General features: G+C 38.1%; 1 protein-coding gene across 1 annotated transcript in view; it reads right to left on the bottom strand.

Moving 5' to 3' along the window:
- The window catches only part of SPIDR (scaffold protein involved in DNA repair), a 481060-nt gene that overhangs the window by 254241 nt on the left and 206751 nt on the right, over positions 1-20068 (bottom strand). The window contains exon 8 of the mRNA XM_019428877.2: positions 9538-9751. Coding sequence (XP_019284422.2) covers positions 9538-9751 — 214 coding nt within the window. The remainder of the gene's footprint in view (positions 1-9537; positions 9752-20068) is intronic.

Below are 20068 nucleotides of genomic sequence, written 5' to 3'. Positions count from 1 at the left end.
CAGGCGCCCCCAAGGACAAAATATTTATAATGGTAAGTTTCCACTAAAAGAAAAAGACTAGGGGCAGTGGCTTAGTCAGTGACTTAGTCAGTTGAGCATTTGACTTCAGCTCAGGTCATTATCTCGTGGTTTGTGAGTTCAAGCTTCACACTGGGCTCGCTGTTGTCAGCCTGTCAGCGTAGAGCCCACTTTAGGTCCTCTGTCCCTCACGCTCTCTGCCCCTCTCCCACTAATGCGTTCTTTCGTTCTCTATCTCAAAAAAATTATATTACAAAAAGACTAGTCATTTTTGTTATTTTGGCTTTTTTTTCTTTAACTATGAGCTATTTTTAAGTGACATCTAGACTAACTTCAGTTAACATTTGGATAAAAGAAATAAATTCTTAATTAAAATGCAGAAACTTCCAAACTATTAAGATAGATGGCCTAAATCACCTATACATGCATATCAATAAACTCATCTTTCAAAACACTTCCCATTCATCTCTCCTCCTAAAGTACCTAAAAAATACTATTACATTTTCTTTAAATTAAAAAAGTATCTTTTTTTTTTTTTTTTTGAGAAAAATCTCTATATATAACAAGACATAATACAATTCAGGAAGCTATTTGGAAGGTTGTCAAGTCCTCTTGGAGACATGGAAACAGAGAAATCAGGCGGTTGATCAAATTCACAAAATTGAAATATCCAGCAGAAAAGTGTTAATATTTATGATAGTGTTATGGACTGAACTGTGTCCCTTCCAAATTCATATGTTGAAGTCCTAACCTCTAGTAGCTTAGAATGTGACTACTTGGAGATAGGGACTTTAAAAAGGTAATTAAGTTAAAATGAGACCATTAGGAAGGACCCTAAGCTAACTAATATCCTTATAATGAGAGGAGATTTGGGTACACAAAGAAACATCAGGGGCATGTGCCCACACAAAGAAAAAACCACTTGAGGACAGAGCAAGAGTGTAGCCATCTACAAGCTAGCGAGAGAGGCCTCAGTGGAAACCAACCATTGGTACCTTGCTATCAAATTTCCAGACTCCAAAACCATGAGAAAATAAGCTTCTGTTGTTTAAGCCACCCAATCTGTGGTATTTGCTTTTAGGAGAGCCCTAGAAGCTAATAACAATAGTGTATCAGTTTGTCTGCTGGGTAATGAGGTGGCCAAGGAAGGAGAAGTGGTAATAGTCCTCCTACCCAAGTGACCCAGACTGCTCCTCCTGTCTCAGCGACCCTAACTGCTGTCTTGTGACCTGCTCTCTGCAAAATAACACTGTGATATAGATATTTTTCTATGAGAGGAAATAAAAATCTCTATCACTATGTTAAATTACCATCCATAGCAGAGATGTGCAGAACCTTATTTAATCCACCTCAACCTAATAGCTATTTAGGCTGGATTTAGATTTTAAGGTTTTAAGCAAAACATTTATGACTATATTTTCTGTACATATTTGAGTATTTTTATAGGATAAAGTACCAGTGGCAAAAGTTCTGTATCAAAGTGTATTCACATTAACATTTGTGACATATTGCCAAAGAAGGTACCAAATTACAGTCCCACCAACATTTGGGAATTATCAGTGTTTTATAATTTTCATCAAGGTATCTTACTTTATATATATATATACACATACACATACACACACACACACACACACACACACACACACACACATATATATATATATATATATATATATATATATATATATATATTTCTCCTTCTTTTGAGATGGTCATTTTGAGAAAGGTCACAATGACTCCAGAGAAATATATCAAATTATATCTATTTCAGATATTTTCACTTTTATAGAGGTAATAAAATTCTTACATAGCATTAATATCTGGTACCATTTGGCTTGGATAACAACACAAGCATTCTAAGTTGTCTTCCTAGAGATCAAAATTCATTTTCCATTGGATGGCATAACATATAAAAACAGTTAGGTCTCATATATTAAAATGGGCAAATGCAGGATTTCATTTCACTCTTATTCTATAATCTACATTCCATTCACAGAGCAAAACTCCTCAAAGAATGAAAACCAAAAACATAACAGAGAAAAAGAAAATATCCAAATCAAGGTTAGAATTAATAATCTCTGCATATAGTACCACACAGGAAATTCCATACAATTTCACACAGAAAATTTCCCCTGAAAGAATGAAAGAAGCAACCACCAAGGCAGCTTCCTCAATACAACCCAAAACTAAAAACATCCCAAAGTCAAATGATAATAACTCATCCACTTATGAGGTCTAAGGAGCCAGTGGGATTTGAAAATTTTTTGTAAATATATTATCTTTGCAGATAATCTTGATTTAATTTTACTTCTCATGAGCCCAAGAAAGTGTCCCAACTTCAATACCTCTAAAACATCTTTCCTAAAGAACATTCATACTTAGACACTAATTTTTTTTATTAAAAAAGTATCATTTAATAAATATGTTTTGAAATACATAGAGGTGCACAAAAATATTAGAAGTTGAGGAGGGAGGAGATTAAAAACAAAGAATACCAACTTGCCTTTCCTATCAGCAATGAACTTAGACTTTATTGAAAGCAAAACCTAAATTATACAATGAAGCAAAAACTAGAGTGAGAAAGGAGAAGATGCTGAATGAGAACAGATTTCTGAGGGAAGACAGATTTAAGGTAACCAATTAGCGCCCTGGTGCTCTGATACATGCTGCCATTAATTGCATCAGCATGGGGAAGGGAGGAGTATCCTAGCAGAGCCTTACCCAGAGACTGCTTTTAAGTCCTATTCCAGAAATTCATAAATTTAACATGATGTCAATAAATGCTGACGGGACTCCTGAGCGGTCATTTGAAAAAAAATTCATTTCCTACTTAACCTATTACATAAATATAAATTTCAGGAGTCAAAGATTTAAATATAAAAAATTTGAAAGCAATTAATCCATAAAGTATTAGAATAAACACAGAAAAAATTTTAATCTCACAGCAAGAAAGTTTTGACTTCTTTACTATCTATGATATAAAATGCAGAAACTACAAAAGATGGATAAATTCAGCCATGGAAAAGCACACTACCCTGCTTTTCAAAAACAAACAAAAAGAGACACCTCCTGCCTAAAAAAGCTGAAAGACTAATGACAAATGGGGAGAAAACTCATTGTAATGTATACGATTGACAAAGAGCTATTTTTAGCATTTCTGAAGAGTTGATACAAATCGATAAGATGAAGACCAACAATCCAAGAGAAGAAAGGTCTAAAGTCATCAACAAGCATTTCATAGAAAATAATACATAAATGGTTCTTAAGCACAGGGAATGAAGCCCAAGCTTACATTACAGTAAAAGAAAAAAGAAATGTAAAAAACTTAAAATGATAAATTCCATTTTCTAGTTTTTAAATTGGCGAAGATCAATACAGGGAAATAGGCACTTTATGCACTGCTAGTGGAAATGTAAAATGGTGCCATCTGACGATGTTTCCTAAAGTTAAAGAGGTATATAACCTCTGATCCAGCAATAATACTTACAGACATACATCTTATAGCTCTCCCTCACACATGTTGGTAATGATGCAGTACTGTTTGCAGTAACCAAATAGGAGGAGCAACAAATATGTCCATCCAAAGGGGCTGATTGAATAATAATGGTATCTTTAATTCAGAAGTCCATGCAAAACGAATGTAACAATTATTTCTATACTAGCATATTGTTACTGAATACTCTCCAACATGCATTTTTAAAATAGAAAAGCATGGTACAAGGGTATTACGGTTGGATACCATTTTCGAAAAAAAAAAAAAAAAAAGAATAGTGGCAGGAAATACATAAATGAGTTTATATTATATATGCATATGCACACACATACACAAACACCATCTCTGGATGGTGTGTAAGAACTGGTATCAGTGGTTCTTTGGGTGATGAGAACTGAATGGCTGGGAAACAAATATGGGAAGGACTCACTGTTCACTGCGTATCTTTCAATATCTTTTGAAATCTGTATCATATATATAAATACCTACTAGAAAAACCAATTAAATGCTTTTTAAATGAAATGAGAGGGGAAAAATCCATACTAAAGACACAGAGATTTGGAGGCACGATGATGCTTTATGGACCTATATAATGATTCTAAGAGTTTATCTGCTTATTTAAGGAAAAGATAAATCAACGTGATGCATCACATCAGCAAGAGAAAGGATAAAAACCATATGTTCATTTCAATACATGCAGAAAAAGCATTTGAAAAAGTACAACATCCAGGGCACCTGGGTGGCTCACTCAGTTAAATGTCCGACTTTGACTCAGGTCATGATTTCATGGTTCGTGAGTTCAAGCCCCCCATCAGGCTCTGTGCTGACAGCTCAGAGCCTGGAGCCTGCTTCAGATTTTCTGTCTCCCTCTCTCTCTTCCCCTCTCCCACTTCTGTTCTCTCTCTCTCAAAAATAAAAAAAATTTAAAAAAAATTAAAAAGGAAAAAAAAGAAAAAGTACAACATCCATTCATGATAAAAATCCTCAACAAAGTAGGGTTAGAGGGAATATATTTCAACATAATAAAGGTCATCTGAAAACACAGAGCTAACATCCTACTCAATGGTGAAAAACTGAAAGCGTTTCCTTTAAGATCAGGATCAAGAAAAAGATGTCCTCACACCACTTTTATTCAACATAGTATTGGAAGTCCTAGCCACAGTAATCAGACAATAAAAAGAAGTAAAGGTCATCCAAATCGGTAAGGAAGAACTAAAACATTCATTATTTGCAGATGGCATGATTCTATGTTTGGAAAACCTTAAAGACTCCATCAAAAAACTAGCAGAATTGATAAGTAAATTCAGTAAGCTTGCAGGATACAAAATCAAGATACAGAAATCTATCTTATTTCTATGCATTAATAATAAAGTAGCAGAAAGAGAAATTAAGAAAACAATCCCATTTACAATTGCACCCAGAAGAATAAAATACCTGGGAATAAACTTTAACCCAAGAGGTGAATGACCTATACTCTGAAAACTGATGAAAGAAACCGAAATGACACAAAGAAGTGGAAAATATTCTGTGCTCATGGATTGGAAGAACAAATATTGTTAAACTGTCGATACTACCCAAAGCAATCTACAGATTTAAGGCAATCCCTATCAAAATATCAACAGCATTTTTCACAGCACTAGAACAAATAATCCTAAAATTTATATGGAACCACAAAAGACCTTGAATAACCAAAGCAATCTTGAAAAAAAAAAAAACAAAAAACAAAAAACAACCTGGAGGTATCACTATCCCAGATTTCAAGATATACTATAAAACTATAGTAAATCAAAACAGTATGGCACTGGCACAAACACAGACACATAAATGAATAAAACAGAATAGAGAGCCCAAAAATAAACCCACGATTATGTGGTCAATTAGTCTACAAAAAAAAAGGAGGCAAGAATATGCGATGGGAAAAAGAGAGTTTTTTCCTGATATGGTGTTGGGAAAACTGGACAGCAACATGCAGAAGAATGAAACTAGACCAGTTTCTTACAACATACACAAAAATAAACTCCAAATGGATTAATGAACTAAATGTGAGACTAGAACTCACAAAAACCCTAGAAAAGAGCACAGGGAATAATTTCTTTGACATCAGCTATAGCAACATTTTTCAAGATATGTCTCCCAAAGCAAGGGAAACAAAAGCAAAAATAAAACTATTAGGAGTGTATCAAAATAAAAATCCTCTGCACAGCAAAGTAACCAGTCAAAAAACTAAAAGGCAATCTACTGAATGGGAGAAGATATTTGCAAATGACATACTGGATAAAGGGTTAGTATCCAAAATATATAAAGAGCTTATTCAACTCAACACCATAAACAAATAATCCAATTAAAAACCAGGCAGAGGACATGAACAGACATTTCTCCAAAGAAGACACACAGATGGCTTACAGACACTTGAACAGATTGCTCATGTAACCATCAGAGAAATGCAAATTGTCTCACCTGTCAGAATGGCTAACATCAACAACACAAGAAACAGATGTCGGTGAGGATGTGGAGAAAAAGCAACCCTCTTTGACTGATGGTGGGAATGCAAACTAGTGCAGCCACAGTGGAAAACAATATGGAGATTCCTCAAAAAATTAAAACAGAATTACCATGGGATCAGGTAATTCCACTACTGGGCATTTACCCAAAGAATATGAGAACACTAATTCAAAAAGATGCATGCCACCCCCATGTTTACTGCAGCAGTATTTACAATAGCCAAATTATGGAAGCAGGCTGAGCATCCACTGATAGATGAATGGATAAAGAAGATGTGGTGTATATCTATAATGGAGTATCATTCAGCCATACAAACGATAAAATCCTGCCATGTGCAACAACATGGATGGATCTAGAGGGTATAATGTGAAGCCAAATAAGTCAGTTGGAGAAAGACAAATACCATAGGATTTCTCTCATATGTCGAATTTAAGAAATGAAACAAATGAACAAAGAAAAAAAGAAGACAAACAAAAACAGACGCTTAAATATAGAGAACTGGTGGTTACCTGAGGGGAGGTTGGTGTGGTGATGGGTGAAATAGATGAAGAGGTTTGAGAGTACTCTTATTGTGATGAGCACTGAGTAATGTACAGAATTGTTGACTCACAATATTGCACACCTGAAACTAATATAACATGGTGTGTTAATTATACTGGAATTAAAAAAAAAAAACAAAATTAAATTTAAAAATAATAATAGATATATAAATAAAATAAAGAAAAGCTATAAGGGCAAAAGCTAGGATCCAGAGTCTACTAATGTTTCTAAATTTAGTTCCAAACATAACTATGTTGGAATCTTCTGTGTCTCACTGTAATAAACGCAGCATAGTTGCAATATACATATTTTTGTTGAAATACAATAAATAAAAACAAAAACTGGTGTATATTGATAAAGAAGATAAAACTAGAATTCACCGTAAAAATCAAATACTCTCAATATCACTAAGTTTTACTATAAGCTTCCAAAAAGAACTTCCAATAAAACAGTCAAAAGAACACAAGAAATTACAGGAACAAGGCCCTAGACAGGAGGAGCACTGTCTAGGACAGTAAAGGACAAATAAAGTAGGAAAAGGACAATAAAGGGCCTGGAAGGGGATACTTTCCAATTGCAGATATGGAACCCAGGGAAAGACTCTTGAGAAGGTGACAGCTGAGTAAATGCCCAGAGAAGACAAACTGCAGACCATGCAGACACAGGGAGGGGTGGGACAGAGCACCCCAGCACAGGCAGTGGCAAGAATCCAGGCCCCAGGGGGAGAGTTGCACGGTATCTGAGGACCAGGGTGGAGTGTAGGGTGGCTAGGATGGAATTGCGGAAGGAGACAGAGATGGGAGATGCGGCCTCAAAGCTCGGGATGGGTTTGTGCATGAGGTGAGCAGACACTGGGGCATGGAGCGCCAAAAAGCGGTAAGACAACTCGCATATTCATAGCTTTGCTCCTTCGATCATCTTGAAAGAGACAGAAGGAGGGCAAAGAAGGAAGCAGGGAGATGACTTAAGAGACTGCAACAACCCAGAGGAGAATGAGTACCTGGAAACGTCCTGACAGTAGAGGTGGCAAGAAGTCCTGGACCCGTGTGCATTTGGAAGTGGAGCTGCAGAAGGGAGGTTACGAGAAAAAGAAGAGTTGAGGACACGTGCATGTACTCAAGAAGGTGGTTTCCATGTCCTGAGATGGGGAAGGGTGAGGAAGAAGAGGGAGGGTTAGGAGCTTGATTCTGCCACGCCATCAGTACTCAAGTAGAGCCACGGCTGTGGCAGTAAGGGGGCTGTGGGGTACTGCTGTGATGAGGGGGTGGAGAGTGGGCTGCAGACAGTTTTAAGAGGCGTCAGTGATCGGCTAGTATTTACAGCAAAAGATGAAATGGAAGGACCAAAGGGGTGAGTGAGGTAGACAGGGTAGAGAAGAGGTCCAGGACGAGCCTGGTAGCACTTTAGTATTGAGAAGCCAGAGGAATGCACGAGGAGGAGCAAGAGTGAGCACTGTACTACAGGGAGACATGATGGCCACACAAGTAACCACGAGAGGAGCAGCGCGGAGGTGGCTGCAGATGCCGGAGGTGTGGTGTGGGGAGTGCTGGGTGGAGAATGGGGGGCAATTTGGCCACAGTGGGAAGAGGAAGCACCGTCAAGATTAATTAAAATTTTTTTTAACATGGTAGAAAAATAATGGCATGGTTTTAGGATGATGAGAAATTTCAGAAAGAAGAGAATTAAGGGCATTATATTCTTGAGGAAGCCGCAGAGAATGACAGTTGGCCATTACGTTATGCACAATATCCTCAAACTGAAGGCACCTAACTATCTGTCAATAGAAGAATAGATGGATTTAGTTGCATAAATTAATACAATGGAATACTGTCTAGCAATAAAAATGGACAAACTGTTAAATGCCAAGGAAACTGATGAATCTCACAAGCATAATATTAAGTGAAAGTAGTCAGGCATAAGAGAATGCATATTTTGTGATTACTGTATGGTTCTATTTATATGAAGTTCTCAAACATCTAAAGGAGTCTACTGCATCATAAATCAGGATGATAGTCAACTGGTGTAGGAGGAAAAGGGGGGAAATGAGAGGGGATTGGGGTGGTCCCAGGTGTGCACTGTATTCTAGTTCTTGGACTGGACAGCAATTACATAGTCACTTTGTGATTATTTGAAGAAATGTATACTTATAATGTGTATATGACACTGTAGGTGTCTTATACTGTTCAACAAAAGGTACATTAAAAAAACACAACAAAGCAAAATGAAATAAAATAAAATGTAGGTTACCCTATGATATCCACAGACTGTGGAAGAATTTGAGTAAACACTGAGAACTCACTATGGACACAGTGAAAATAGATCCCTCCTCTGGGAAGGAAGTTTTACTTTAAAGACCTATAAGTCAACTTCAAAGCTAAGAATTTGACAGATGAATGAAACTCTTAAAAATGTGCCAACAAAATTAATAGTTCTTAAAACAAGGCTGCTCAAACATTCTCTCAAAAATAATATGATTTCCTTTTTCTTGTAGTAAAAAATAACACCCTATGGAAAAGAAAGCAAACATGTATCCTTAAAAATATTTCTGACCTATTAATGACCATTTATGCTCCTAAAGATTCAAACCCTATTATGTCTTAATTTATGCTTTTTATCCCTTTCAAAGTGATTAGCAAAGAAATATTAATGTGTATTATCATACGGTCACATTAATGCCTCTTACTAAAATTGAATTTCTAAGAAAAAAAAGCCATATTTCTTAATAGACCACTTAGAGAGGAATATTGATATGATTGCTTCTCCCTTGCCTCTCTGCCCTTAAATTATAAAAAATTTCCTGACAAAAGTACAAACAAGCATTCAAAGACAGTTCAGTGCTTCTGTTACATAAAATCGATGTCAAATCCTGGCTTCTTTCTCCTGGCATTTCTCCATAATAAGGTGACAAAAATGTTCATGATAAAAATACATTTTGAGACAAACTCAGTTAATGACTGCTACAATCAGTTCTATCTACTCACCAGGGAGGGTAAATATGGATGATGTCTTGGGGATGTCCCCTGAGATGGCAAGCAGTCTCCTTGGTGAACAGCACCTTCAGTCCAGTGCTGGGGGCCTGACCTAGAGAAGAGCTGTCGGCTTGCATCCCTGCTAACTGCTCACACATAGCAACTTGGATGGTGCATTCCTCATGCAGTTCTAGAATTTTCACAACTAATATGCCAGATTTTCTACCTAGAAGGTGAAGAAGAAAAACACAAGCAAAATGAAGTCTAATAAACGTAAGGTCCAACTGTGAATAAAATGTCATGAAAAAAAAGAATCACATTAAGATAGCTTTAGGGGCACCCGGGTGGCTCAGTCAGTGAAGCGTCCGGCTTTGGCTCAGGTCATGATCTCACAGTTCGTGAGTTTGAGCCCTGCGTCGGGTTCTGTACTGACAGAGTTTGTCAGGTTCTGTGCTGACAAGTTGGAGCCTGAGGCCTGTTTCAGATTTTTGTGTCTCTGTCTCCCTCTGCCCTTCCCCCACTCTCTCTCTCTCTAAAATAAATAAACTTTAAAAAATTAAAAAAAAAATAAGATAGCTTTCTCCACCTATAGAAAATGGTGTGTATACTTTGCAAAGTAGAGAACAGATAGTAACCTACTCACTGTAACATCTTTTAATTAAAATTTTATTTTAAGCAACATAAAAGATAGTCTTCCATCATAAAGAAACATTTTTGTACACACAGAAAACTTAGAGCCATCATTTCACACAGCATGGTTTTACGCCAAATCTTGAACTCTTCTGATAACCACAACAAGGGAAGTATGGGCACTTATTGATTCTTCTTTCTTATATGCTGCCTCCACCTCATTACCTGCTTTGACTCTACAGGAGACGGGCTGGTTGCAACTGTTCTAATGATCATAAAGGTTAAAGGGGAGGATTTCTGAGGAATGTTGAACGCTAGGGCTTGAGATTTAAATGGGTGGAGGGGCGCCTGGGTGGCTCAGTCCATTAAGTGTCTGACTTCTGCTCAGGTCATCATCCGTGGTTTGTGGGTTCGTGTCCCGCATCCGGTTCTGTGCTGACAGCTCAGAGCCTGGAGCCTGCTTTGGCTTCTGTGTCTCCCTCTCTAGGTATACCTCCCCCACTCATGCTCTCTCTCTCTTTCTCTCTCTCAAAAATAAATAAACATTAAAAAAAATTTTAATGGGTAGAATTTGATCTGAATTTAACTACTGATTAATTAAGGTGGCCAAGGGGCGCCTGGGTGGCTCAGTCGGTTAGGCAGCCGACTTCAGCTCAGGTCATGATCTCGCAGTCTGTGAGTTCGAGCCCCGTGTTGGGCTCTGTGCTGACAGCTCAGAGCCTGGAGGCTGCTTCAGATTCTGTGTCTCCCTCTCTCTGACCCTCCCCTGTTCATGCTCCGTCTCTCCCTGTCTCAAAAATAAATAAAACATTAAAAAAAATTTTTTTTAATTAAGTTGGCCAAGTTAGATAACATTTCAACCCCTCCATTTTCCCACGTGTACCTCAAAGAACATTTTTAAGAATTCAGCAAGAGAACTGAGGTTGACAGTGTATGTAACCTAAAACCCAGATGTGTCCCAGAAACTGCCACAAGCACCAGGAGACCTAAACAAGGATGCATACCTCAGGACTATTTATAAGAGCAGAAAAGTATACCGAACACAAATCAACAGGAGGAAGGGTAAACCATGTTGTGTTCATACAACAGAACACCATACAGAACTTAACACTAGTGGGCCAGATGTCTATGTATCAGCATGTAGAGATCTCATAAACGAGAGGGGATAAACAAGATATTCAGAGCATGATACGCATAATGTTATTATTTTTTGAAACATAGAAAACAATAAATCATTGTTGTAGATATATATGTAATATGAGTATATAAATATGGCCAGCAGGATACATAGAAACACATACCTAAGGAGAAAGAAGAGCATTTCACACTTCATATCGTTTCTATTATTAAAAAATATGGGGGCGCCTGGGTGGCTCAGTTGGTTAAGCGTCCGACTTTGGCTCAGGTAATGATCTCACAGTCCGTGAGTTCCAGCCCCGCATTAGGGTCTGTGCCGACAGCTCAGAGCCTGGAGCCGGCTTCGGATTCTGTGTCTCCCTCTCTCTCTGCCCCTGCCCCACTTGCACTTTGCCTCTCTCTCTCAAAAATGAAATAAAAACATAAAAAAAATTTTTTTTTAATGTGAATCAAAAAAAGACCAAAGATTAAAACACGTTATTAATTCTAGGTGGCGAGTACACTTATGTTTTTCTATTTTCTGTTTTTTAATTAAAAAAAATTAAATGAAATAACAAAAGCTAAGTATCTAACATAGTACCCTGCTACTTATATAATAGATACTGATATTAGTTTCTTTACCACTTTAGCCAACTGGTTAACAGTGAATAATGAAAATTAATATTTAAATAACATCAAAGTTTTAGTTATATAATTTCATTTCATTTCCATTTCTTTTTCCTCTTCATTTTTCTTCATTTTCCACTCATCCCTAATTTTCCATTCCTTCCTTTCTCTAAGTGTCAATAACATGTGTTCGCATATTAAGCAAGGCCACATCACTGCTCCAGAGCACTGCCTTCGACTACTGTTTCCTCAGGTATGTACCTATCTTGCTACTATTTCTTAAGGTAAGGAAGGAAACAGAATGGGGGAAGGATGTGAACAAGCACAATGTCAGGCTGGTACTAGTTACTATGGGGGAGGGAAGTGGAGTAATGAAAACAAGTATTACAGAAAGGCACTAAGTAGGAAGTAAGCATTGCGCCTCCTCTACCATGATAGTTGTTTCTTTAGTAAAACGTAGCTCATCCTCAGTTGGTGAGCAGGAAAACAATTCAGGACAACGTAAGACATCGCTCTGGTGCACACACCATCTTTCCCATGCAGGGCAGCCAGATCAGTGGTTGGAGAATTAGGGTCTTCAGCAGCAAAGGGAAATGCCCTAAGTTTAGGGGCTGCATTAACCACAGGAGCATTGGTGGACATATTTTAAGAATTTTTAAAACTCGGACCTGTGCTCAGAGCTCATCCCCCAAAACTGTGCAGCACGCGTGGCACCTACCCCATCAACCACCGACAACAGTTGCTGTTTGGAGCTCCAGGGCCCATGAGATCAGGTGGCCTGGCTCTGTGTGGCTGCGTGTCTGCCATAGCACCCTCCAGCCACGCTCAGTGGCTCGCCTGAGCAACCTGAGTTTTCTCCTCAGGCACTAATTATTGTCTTGTGTGGCTCTAAAAGTGAGATAGGTTTTCAGTAGTCTGCCAAACTCTATAGTCCCTATAAACCTCCAACAGATTTTATAAAGGCAAGACATTACAGAAACACACAGTTATTACCCCAGGGATACTTACATATCTGAGATGAATCATATTACTACTAACCACACTCTCTTTGAAGATTTTTATGATAAATCCTGTCAATATTCCTAAAACTATGATTTCTGCTGAAGATTTGGAGCACTAAATGACTTGTAAAATAAACATGTTTCACGGTATTGGCTATCACCACAGCCCGTGCGCTGCAGCACAGAATAAACATATATATATATATATATATATATATATATATATACACATACACACACACACACACTTTTATTTTAGAGAGAGAAAGAGTGCATGAGTGGAGGAGAGGGGCAGAGGGAGAGAGAGAATTAAGCAGCTTCCATGCTCAGTGTGGAGCCTGATGCAAGGTTCAATCCTACAACCCTGGTATCATGACCTGAGCCACAATCAAGAGTAGGATGCTCAACCAACTGAGCCACCCCAAGAATAAACACACTCAATGGTACTACCACCACAGCCCTGGTGTACTGTGGATGGAATAAAAACGTGTTGCACGGTATCACTATTACCACAGCCACGGTACACTGCAGTATAGACAAAATAGAAAAAACATGCCTTATGGGACCACCAACAGAACCCTGGTGCACTGCAATGTAGAACAAACATGCCAGATGCTATTGATGATCACTCTTGTGCACTGCAGCATAACAGCACTGACTGTCACCCAAATCCTGGTGCACTCCAACAGGCTTGGTGACTTACATACAGGCTTGGCGAAGATGGTGATCAGTGCCATCCTGGATGTACTACGGGGCTCCAATGTTCTCCAAGAAGCACTCTCAAGTCTCTCATACGGAACACTGTCCAATACAGTTTTAGGGACACACCAGCAGCCTACCCTCCCTCAAGAAAATAAGGCAGTGTAATTTCCTCTTTGTGTGAGAGATAAAAAAGCAAAAAGCAACCTAGGACAAATGGTGAATTTGAAACAAGCTTTAAATCTGGGCATAAGAGATACTGGTTTTACAAACAAAGATTATTTTATAATTAAATGGATGATACATAAAAGGCATTTCTGTGCTGGCAAAGCAAAATTTTCCAAAAATTTGTGAGTCTCGGCCAAAATATAACCTTGTCCAGGAAGGGTTTACTGAATCCCAGCCAGAAGCAACTACTCCTTCCCTTTTGAAATCCTCAAATACCTTATTTATACCTACCTTATTTTCAACAGTGTCCTCATTTTTTTTTCATGTTTACTTATTTATTTTTAAGAGAAAGAGAGAGAGAGAGAGAGAGCACACAAGTGGAGGAGGGGCAGAGAAAGTGAGGCAGAGAATCCTAAGCAGGCTCTGCGCTGCCAGCACAGAGCCCGATGCAGGGCTTGAACCCATGAACCAAGAGATCACAACCTGAGCCGAAGACAGACACCCAACACTATCTTTATTTTTAAATAGAGACAGTATTATCCATCCTCAAGAACACTGCAAATATTGAGAGAGGGAACACAGAAAGACCACAGTGCAGGGCCTAGTCCATCACACATGAAACAACAGCAGCCACTGTCACCATGGTCACTGTCATTGTTACTAACTTTTTCCAAGGCATTTTCAAATCTATTATCATACTTGACCTACAACAACCCTATGAAATAGGTAAGGAAGATATTAATCTCCATTTTTGGCAGATAAGAAAACTGAAAAGGTTACTTGCTCACATGACTTTCTTAAGGTCAGAGAGAATTACTGGTAGGTCGAATCCTAGAAATCGAGTGTTATCGCAAGACATGGACCAAAATTTCTCTCAGGTAAATGCTGGTTAAAGATAGGAAATTGTGAGTGATGCTTTTTTTCCTAATTTGTTATGTTAAAACATGAGACTTATTTAAAATATAAAGAAAGCATAACCAGCTGAGAAATGGTTGCTCTTGCTTTGGCAGGACATGGTCAGAGTGTCAATACTGATTGCTGCACTGTAACTTGTCATAGTTCTAAATACTGAAGAGCACCACAGAGGTCAACTGCAGAGCACAAATATTAACATAAAACAAAAAAGACTAAATGACTAGGAAACAGGAATAGCAGGTTCATACGGAAGGTATACTACAGGGTCTTGTAAGTTCTATCTGTGTAGGAACAACAGATAAAACAGTTCTTAGTTAAAAATGGAAAATATTTAAGGCTAACATTTGCCAAATGAATATGTGAAAGAATGAGTTATTTTATCAGCTAACTGCTCTTAAAAGTATTTGGTTTTAAATGACCAAGAGGCCACAAAAGAATCAAGTAAATGATATAAGAACAAAATGTATCTGAGACTACTGGACTTACTTGAAATGTACAGGTTGCCAGGGTCCATTTATATACAAGTCAACTCAAATCCTCTTAAGTAGGTTATGTTGATAAGTTAATAAATACTATGATAACTTTCACAAACATTTACACAAGAAATACTATATAAGAAATTAATGAACACTATATAAGTAAGTACCAGCTGAAACAAATTAGTATGTGGGGAGATACTGAAATGATCCTCCTATAGAAGACAGAAGCATCTGTAAGTTTTTCTAAGAGAAATACTTTACATAATATAATGTTGCACTAACTTTAAGTTACTCCATTTAATTATCCAAACATTGGCTACACAGTAATTTGGAATTTCCCCCTGTATTATTACCCTGTCTCTCTTTATCTTCATAGATATCCCAATCTATACAGCATCCTGTCCTCACCCATCATGTACATGCACACACAGACACATGCAGACAGACAGACACACACACACACACACACACACACACACACACACACACACACACAGGTTGGGGGAATAGCACAGCAAGGCTCAGGAATGGACATCAGGAGATTTTAATGTCCACCTGCTTCCAATACAGGTAGGACCTCTGTCCTGAACAGATACTCTGATACAGTTACCACTGGCTATGATTATTACAATTCTCCTTGTTACTCACTCTGGATTACCATGGTATAATCAGTTTACATTTTACTCTTAGTAAAGGTATTTTATAGCTTTCCCCCCCACCCCCCAAAATGATACATACCTCCAGTACCAAAATGGTCTTATGTGGGTGCGTCTGTTAGTTACCTGTGAAATTTTAAATAATACCTTTAACTAATTCTATGTCCTATTCTATCAACTTCTGATATTTATCCAGGAAATCCCAGCCTTATAAAATGAAGGGCTAGAGTCCTAGGAATACATTTGAATGAGAATATCCCTAGCCTCAAGTTCAAATGATCGTCTATAGTACTTCTTATGCTCAGGCCCTCCAAATGCCAAAAGAAACAGGATGGTTTTCTGGTGGCTTTAATATCCCCATTAGAAGTCTCAGCTTTCCCCAAAGGTTCATTCCACCATTTCAGAGAAGAGTCCACTCCTATTTTGGCTAGGACTAAAAGTAGTCTGCTTGACCCTGAATGGCAGCAGATAGGAGATTAAAGAACAATGGTCAGAAAGAAGACAGGTCAAGGCCACTGTGTGAACTTGGGGTATTTCCGGTGAGTGTGATCAGAAGAAGCCAATGAGGAAGGCACATAATTTGCTTTGCTGAGAACAGACTGAGGGCAGAAGGGAAGAAGTAGGGAAACCAGTTAGAAGGCTACTGTGGCGGGGTGCCTGGGTGGCTCAGTCGGTTAAGCGTCCAACTTCGGCTCAGGTCATGATCTCACAGTTTGTGAGTTCGAACTCCGTGTCAGGCTGTGTGCTGACAGCTCAGAGCCTGGAGCCTGCTTTGGATTCTGTGTCTCCCTCTCTCTCTGCCCCTCCCCCACTCTCACTTTGTCTCACTCTGTCTCTCAAAAATAAATACACGTAAAAAAAAAATAATAAAAAAATTTAAAAAAAGAAGGCTACTGTGGCAATCCAGGAGAGGTAATAGTAGCTTGTACCTGGGAAGTGGGGACAGAGGTGATAAGAAATGGTTGAAAACTAGACATATTTTGAAGGTAGAGCCACCAAATTTTATTGATGAACTGCAAGTGGGAAATGAGAGAAAGCAGTCAAGAAGGACTCCATTGTTTTGGCTTAAGAAAGGGGAAGTACACAGTTAATGTCTACTGAGACAGGCAAGGTTTCTAGATGACCAGGTATCTTTGTGTGTGTGTGTGTGTGTGTGTGTGTGTGTGTGTGTGTGTGTGTAGGGGGGTGGCCTTACCAGGGGATACTACTGGTAATGAAGATACCAGTTTTGGATATACTGAGATGCCTCTTAGCTAATACAATAGCCTGACCTTAACTGACCTCTCCAGTCCAGTACCTGGCCATTCTAACTATTGTACATAAGGCCCACTAGGGTGCTCTTTTTAAGTGTAAATTTATCAATTGCCACCATGCTTGAAGCTTTCAATGGCTATCCACTAGAAAAAATCCAAACTACTTTCCATTACATAGAAACACCTTTGTTACCTGTTATTTTTTACTGCTCTAGCCTCAAATTCTCCAGCTTTACTCTAATATCTTTAAATTATTTCTATAATAAGGTAAAAACTAGACCATACTTTTAAGAAAGAGTTGAACTTTCTGAACACAGTTTTCTTTTTCCATCCAGCTGAGTTTATTACTCTCCTTTATGCCATTCTGCTCCTCTTACCAACACTTTCACACATAAAATGGATACTTTTGTCCATTAAACCATAAACTCAGTGCTGTATCAGGATCAGTACCAATAGATATATATGAGCTAAGTGAACCTTAATTCAAACTGATGTCAAGAACTCTGAGGACTGTTTCACTAGCCTTAATTTCACTGCTGACCAAGATGATTTTAACTAATCCACCTTACCTCAACTGGATATGATCTGCACCTAGAGAATGCAAATTAACCGTGATTCAAGTAATGCTCTAAGAAGAAAAATAAACAAACAATACATTCCAAAATCAAATCCAAATGATCTACTTTATCTATTCACTGTATTTTACAAATGCTTTTTTTATGCACTGAAATATGAATTGTATTTGTTTGTATATAATCACACTATCTTTTCTTTTGAGAGATTATAACTATGCCTAATTTTATCAAGGATTCCCAAACACCTGGCAATATTATGCTCCTGTGAGTATTCAATGAGTGAGACTCTTATTAATTGCAATATTGCATCATTATTAATGTTTGTTAAGTCAAAACTTTAGTTTCTGAGTAAATATTTTGATAAGCTGCCATCAGATTCATTTCATATATAATTTCATAATAAAATTCAGAAAGCCCCAAGCAGGAAGTCTAGGTTACAATACCTAAAAACTAAATTCTGAAGAAATTCACATCTTTATATTCTGTAAACAGTACAATTACTTTTTGTTTAAAATTTATGTTCTCCCATAAAATTTTAAGTCATCTGGCAATGATGAACAGACACATTTCTTAACCACAAGTGCTTACTGAACCATAAACAATTGTGCTTTCACTTCTTGATTCTACATTTTTTTTTGCCTTTTCACCCAGTTGAAAATATTCTTTGCCAAAAACCACAATAATCCTAAGCATGAAACAGAAATCTGAAACCCAACTCTTAAAAAAAAAAAAAAAAAAAGACTAGACAATACTGACCGGGCGATTGGAATATTCACCACAGTCTATAGCAATGAGAACAATCAGAATTTAGCAGGGCACACCAGCCACCTGGGATCACAGTGTCACAGTGCTACCACCAGGAATGTCACTGTGACTTGTTCTGCAGAGGTAGTCTGAACTGTTTAGGAGAGGGTGAAGAGCCAATAGAAGGTCCAGTTTTTAAAGTATCTAAGTAAGAAAAAAGTATACAAAGGTTCCAGGAAGACAAGAGATTCCTAAGCAAAGCTTATACAAAACTGGACAAGAGGGGGTACTCCGAACTGAATGTGTGTCCCCTACAAATTCATATGTTGAAGTCCTAACTCTCAGTTTTGCTGTATTTAGAGAGAGGACCTCCAAGAAAGTAATTAAGTTTGAAGGAGTCCACAGGGTGGGGCTCAGATCTGATAGGATTAGTGTCCCTGTAAGAAGAGACACTAGAAATCCCCATCTCACTGGGAGCAGAGAGAAAAGGCCACAACAGCACACAGCCAGATAGCTGCTGCCTAAAAACAAGGAAAAGCAGAGCTGTCACAAGAAACGGACTATGGCGGTATCCTGATCTTGGACTTCCAGCTTCTGTTGTTGTTTAAACCAGACAGTTTATGGTATTTTGTTATGACAGTTCAAGCTGGGTACTGCTCTAACAAATATCTAAAAACGTGGAAGTAGCTTTAGAGCTGGGTAATGGGTAGAGGTTGGAGTTCTGAGGTACATGCTAGAAATATGGATGTTAAGGGTAATTCTAGTGAGGTGTCAAACAAATGAAGAGATGACTGGAAACTGGAGGAAAGGTAATTGCTATGAACTGAATGTTTGTATCCCATCAAAATTCATATATTGAGGTCCTAATCCCTAATGGGATGGCATTTGAAGGTGGGGCTTTTGGAAATAATTAACTCATGAGGATGGAGTTTTTATGAATGGGATTAGTCCCTTACAAAGAGAGACACAAGAGAGATGATCTCTCTCTCTCTTCGCCATGTGAGGATACATCAAGAAGGTGGCCATCTACAAACCAAGAAGTTGGTTTTCACCAGGAACCAAATCAACTGGCACCTTGAACTTGGACTTCCCAGCCTCTAGAACTATGAGACTGAAATACCTGTTGTTTAAGCCACCCAGTATATTTTTGTTATAATAATCCAAACTAAGACAGCAATTTTTGTTATTAAGTGGCAAACAACTTGGCTCAATTGTGTTCTAGGTGTTTTGTAGAAGATGGAACTTATGAGCAACAAGATTATGGATATTCAGCAGAAATTTGTAACCAAAATGTAAAAGGCAGAGCCTGGGTTCTCTGGACTTCTTAAGTGTAAAATATGGGAGAGAGGTGAATTGAAGAAGGAATTGTTAAGCAAAAAGGAAGCAGAACTTCAATACTTAGAAAATTCTCAGCTTGCCCACACTGCAAAATATGAGGAAGCATGTTCGAAGAGAACACCAAGGGTGTGGCTAGACTACCACTTGATAAAGAGATTGTGGGATGGACCAGCAAACACAATACCAGTTTGAAGTAAAGGAGAAAGATACCAGAGAGAATGAAGGAAGGCTGCTGGACTTCTTTCATTCTGCAGGACATGACAACAAAGCTATTCTTTTTCTTTTAGTGTTTATTTATTTTTGAGAGACAGAGAGAGAGAGAGAGAGAGACAGAGAGAGAGA

Source organism: Panthera pardus, unplaced genomic scaffold, assembly GCF_024362965.1.
Source record: "Panthera pardus isolate Hobbes unplaced genomic scaffold, ASM2436296v1 HiC_scaffold_7, whole genome shotgun sequence".
In the NCBI taxonomy this organism is placed as follows: Eukaryota; Metazoa; Chordata; class Mammalia; order Carnivora; family Felidae; genus Panthera; species Panthera pardus.
Note: the sequence above shows the minus strand (reverse complement) of the source record. Positions and strands in the feature narration are given on the sequence as shown.